Genomic DNA, 4,483 nt, shown 5'->3' with positions numbered 1-4,483 from the left:
TAGAAGAAATTTGGCCTTTAATGTCGGTTAAAAAAAATGAACACGGATCTTTAATGTCAGTTTTTAAAATGCGGATCTTTAATGTCGGTTTTAAACCGACATCAAAGATGAAGCTTTAATGTCGGTTTAAAACCGACATTAAAGATCCACATTTTAAAAACCGACATTAAAGGTACATTCCAAACCTATATCCAAACACCCCAAAAAGCTAACCTAACTCCCAATAACCCCACATATAAATACCTTCTTTAGGGTTTTTTCAACGTCGTACACTCTCAAACTCCCGTCATTTTCATTTTCACTACAGCTTCTTCAATAACACTAATCATGGTTGAGTGAGGAGGAGATCGCAGCGACTTTTGCAGAGGCTTTGGTGGTAGAGATTGTGGTGGCGATTGTGGATGTGGACGCCGTCGTGTTGGCCGCCATGACGAAGACGACTGTTCTTCTATCGGCATTGTGTAGTTTTTCGCTTGAACATGGTGAGTTTTTGCTTAGACATGATCCGAAAAACGACGCGGTGGAAGAACAAGTGGAAATTTGGACGGATTTTGATTTTCTTTCTGAGTTTGGATCTTCAAAGACGGTGGTTGATGATGCAGAGTTTCCGGTCTTCTTTGGTGTTCCTGCGGTGAAGATTGAATTTAGAAAACTTGAGAAACTTCCTCCTGGTGAAATCGGTCGCATCACCTTCTTTAAATTATTGTATATCTTTATAATCCATGACATGATTCACTATTTATATAATTTACATATGCTTATTCAATATTTTCCAGAATTATTTATTTATTTTAAGAGAACATAGGAAGTGTTTATCAATGTAAATTAAATAACCTAAATTTGAAGTATATTTTATAATTATCTATAAAATTATCATAAGATGGTCAACCCAAAGTAGCATTTCTTTGTTGTTGCAAACCCTTGAAATTCTTGGCCGTATTTTCTTGCAATTATAGGGTTCTATGTTCTTTGGTTATATATACCTGGACCATTTGACAAATACCCTTCATTTATGTTTCACAAATCTCAATTCATACAAGATTGTTATTTGATTTCAACCTTATATCACTGTCCTTAAACTATATTATACTTGATTTAGATGGTCTCAAATGATTCGGTTTGCTTTGAACCTTTTGTTTTTTGTTAAATAAGCTGGTTTCTATTTTTTACAATTTTGTTTTGTTTGTGATGTTTACTAAATTATGTAGGTTTTGGCTGCGAGGACTTGCAATTGTATATATTTTTTGCTTCAACAAAGGCAGCGTGACATTGAGTTTAGGAAATCTTATAATGAACAGAGATAGAGGTAACAAAATTTTCTAACGTTAATGTATTGTAGGACGTTACCAAAGGCTTCAATTATGAGTAAATTCGTATGACTATGCTAAGAAATTTATGAAATTATGCTTTGTTTGGTTATCTTATGGATATTTAGTATGTCAGATATCGAAAAGTGATGCACTTGATGCATTGGGTTTGGTTCGCTTCTGTGGTAGGCGAATGCTGATGTTGACCTTATTGAGAAGCTTTTTAATTACAATACCTTATTGAAAAAGTATCCAAAAATAGATATGACTAATATTGCATCATACGACTAATTTTTGTTGCAATCCTTTAAGAAACAAACATCATTAATAAGCTTTATGATTTATGTATCACTTACCTATTCAAAGTTTATCATCAAACACATTTATCCCTTCCTTGTTCCTTCTTGTTCCAAAATAAAGATTTCTTATTTTATTTGAATATTATTTTTCTTAGGTCAAGGATCAAACGTATTTTCTATTACATCTCTCATAGAATCAACTTAAAGGACTTTTTTCCCTCTTGGTTGTATTCCGAAGGTTTGTTCAAGCTAAATTTATAGTATTTATTATCATGTATTTTTTTTTGGTATCTCTTATGTTTCAAACTTCAGGGTGTATTTCGAGAGGTTCATGGTTCAACTATTGTAAATTTGTACAATTTGGTACTGGCCTTCTAAACTTGTACAGGCATAAACACCTAGTGGCTAACATTGTATTACAGATTTTGGCAAGCCAGTTGATGTAGATAACATTTTAGAGATTTGTGGATGTTATATTGCAGTTTGAACCTATTAAGTTTTTACTATTCTCGTGTGCAAAACTTATATAAGTGCCTCAATTTATTAGTGTAAGATCTTGGATTCTTTGCTTGGAGAGAAACTATCAAAATTTACATTAACAGGGAAGAACGTGGGAGATTATGCCTTAAACCAAATGCATATGGTTTGATGATTTATTCTTCTCAATGTGCACTATTATTCTTAGCAATTAATTTCTGTAGGAGTTTTTTCTGGAACTCCTAAGAGGGACTGTAATTTTTGCATTTAGCCTTTCAATATATCTATGAAAAGCATCTCTGCCTTTCATTTGGAAAGAGAAAAAAGAAAACAGAGAAATTTGCTCTTGCCTGCCCTGATTTGTGCTGTGGGGTTTAGTTTGCATTTTTATACTTTTTGATTGGTCTTCATTGATCAGAGTTCGATCTTAGACTACATCACTTCATAGTTCATCATCATTTTTTAAAGAAAAGTAAGTTTATTGTTATTTTTTATTTATTTCATTATGCTTAGACTCTTGAAAGGCCTATGATACTGTAATTAGGCTTACTTTTCTTTACATCAAGTACAACATAAAAAATGCCCTGCTCTCCTGGTGCTCATTTGCTCTTGCCTGCCCTTATTATTTGTATGCATTTGCATATAAAATTGACGTAGTTGTCTTTAAAACTGAACTGAGTTCAACAGAATTCTCTTTTACTGGTTTTTTTGAATGCAGTATCATTATTGCAGAGAATAAGATGAAGTCGGGAGTGATTTTTGAGGTCATTCTTTTAAAAGATTTTGTGAAAAGGATAGAAAATAATTTGGCCTGAAATAGTTAAGTTGGGTTTGGGACTTTTTGGACCTGGCCTAATTTTCTAAATATACTTAGCTAATTTGCAGGGAAGAGCACTGTGGCCTGTGCCTTGAGTCAAAGCTTATACAAAATAGGAAAGTTAGCTTATATCCTCGATGGGGACAATGTGAGGCATGACCTGAATCGCGACCTTGGTTTTAAAGCAGAAGATCGTGCTGAGAATATAAGGAGGGTCGGTAAGTTTGATTCGTTATCATTTATAATAACACTCTGGCCTGTTCTGTTAATGATTTCTAATTAGTATACCTCTTCCATAAATTAGGTGAGGTTGCAAAATTGTTTGCAAACGCTGGAGTTATTTGCATTGCTAGTGTGATATCTCCATATCGAAGGGATCGAGATGCCCGTCGTGCCATTTTGTCTGATGGATACTTTATTGAGGTATCTCTTCATTTTTGCGTACTATAGATTTTGAGTTGGTTTCTTACCTTGCATCTGAAATATATTTTACAAAAATTTGCTAAAAATATATAGGTGTTCATGGATGTTCCTCTTGAAGTTTGTGAAGCAAGAGATGCAAAAGGACTGTATAAGCTTGCATGGGCAAGGAAGATCAAAGGTCACTGCAACTTGTTATCATCTTCCTTAGATTTACTTGATGATCTCTTCAAACTTTTATAGGCTTTACTGGTATCGATGATCTGTACAAAGTACCATTGAATTGTGAGGTAATTCCAAATTCTGGAGGAAAATGACAAAATTTCTTTGAACATTCTTTCAATAGATTAATGCTTATACTACATTGAGAGTAAATGTTTTTGCAACATATGCTGATGGTTAGTTAAATAGTGAAGAACTTGTGGACATAACATAGTTGAACATTGTGTTTTGAACCTGATTGGGAGACCCTTTGAACTTTCTGTGTGTACTGTATGTGGTGTAAATGAAAGTCAATGATTTTGGCTGTTAATTCCTCCTTTTTCAGGGGACCCTTTATTTCTCCTATGAGTCCCCACAGGCTATAGAATTGCTTACTACTATGCTTGACATGTTTGTTTGCAATAATGGAGATGATAGAAATCATAAGTTATCAGATTAAATGGTTTATTTTGATATTGCTTGTAGGATGATTGAAGTCATCAGATTGGAAGCTAAGCGATTGTGTAGATAGCCAGGCGGTCGTTGAAGGTTGAAGACTGAGAAGGCGTTTAGGATTTCTTATTTAAGTCTTGTCTTAGGATCTTGTTTTATGTACTATTGTAGAATGTATATATAAACACAATATTAAGTTTTCATTTTGTGTATACAAATGTAAAAGATAAATATTATAGTTTCTAAAATAATATTAATTTTATTAATTTGTTGGAGCGAGAAAAAAATATTTATCTATATTGATTCAATGTTTATAAAAAATGGACAATAATACAACAATTAAATAAATATAAATTTCTAAAAATGGACAAAAAGAAGCCTTTAATGTCAGTTTTAAACTGACATTATTGGCCTCTTTAATGTCGGTTTTAAAACGACATCATAGCCCAATCGACATTAAAGGGCTTCAATAACACTATCAAAGATGTCGGTTTAAAAACGACATTAAA

The 4,483-nt window shown here is 33.0% G+C and overlaps 1 protein-coding gene across 5 annotated transcripts; it reads left to right on the top strand.

Annotated features, from left to right (window-relative positions):
• The first annotated feature begins 216 nt into the window (after positions 1–216).
• Positions 217–4,241, top strand: LOC127150345 (adenylyl-sulfate kinase 1, chloroplastic-like). 5 transcript variants are annotated; one of them, XM_051088006.1, is made up of 7 exons: positions 217–482; positions 603–705; positions 1,209–1,306; positions 2,969–3,118; positions 3,205–3,323; positions 3,417–3,501; positions 4,008–4,241. In XM_051088006.1, exons 1-7 carry the CDS (start codon positions 428–430, stop codon positions 4,010–4,012), a joined length of 615 nt encoding a protein of 204 aa, XP_050943963.1. In that variant the 5' UTR covers positions 217–427; the 3' UTR covers positions 4,013–4,241. The 5 variants fall into 5 exon arrangements, 4 of the variants coding, with proteins under 4 accessions (XP_050943963.1, XP_050943962.1, XP_050943961.1 ...); XM_051088005.1 differs by having other exon boundaries at positions 3,417–3,610; positions 4,008–4,221; XM_051088004.1 differs by having other exon boundaries at positions 217–705; positions 4,008–4,222.
• Positions 4,242–4,483: the final 242 nt, after the last annotated feature.

This window comes from Cucumis melo, chromosome 7, assembly GCF_025177605.1.
Source record: "Cucumis melo cultivar AY chromosome 7, USDA_Cmelo_AY_1.0, whole genome shotgun sequence".
Lineage (NCBI taxonomy): Eukaryota > Viridiplantae > Streptophyta > Magnoliopsida > Cucurbitales > Cucurbitaceae > Cucumis > Cucumis melo.
This window is presented reverse-complemented; position numbering and strand designations above follow the sequence as displayed.

What these genes read in the sequence shown, in the direction of transcription:
- LOC127150345 (XM_051088003.1), top strand. Translation starts at nt 428, where the DNA reads ATGACGAAGACGACTGTTCTTCTATCGGCATTGTGTAGTTTTTCGCTT. An exon ending in ATCACCTTCTTTAAATTATT is followed by an intron (nt 706 to 1,208) that starts GTATATCTTTAT and finishes TAAATTATGTAG; the next exon opens with GTTTTGGCTGCGAGGACTTG. An exon ending in TATAATGAACAGAGATAGAG is followed by an intron (nt 1,307 to 2,968) that starts GTAACAAAATTT and finishes GCTAATTTGCAG; the next exon opens with GGAAGAGCACTGTGGCCTGT.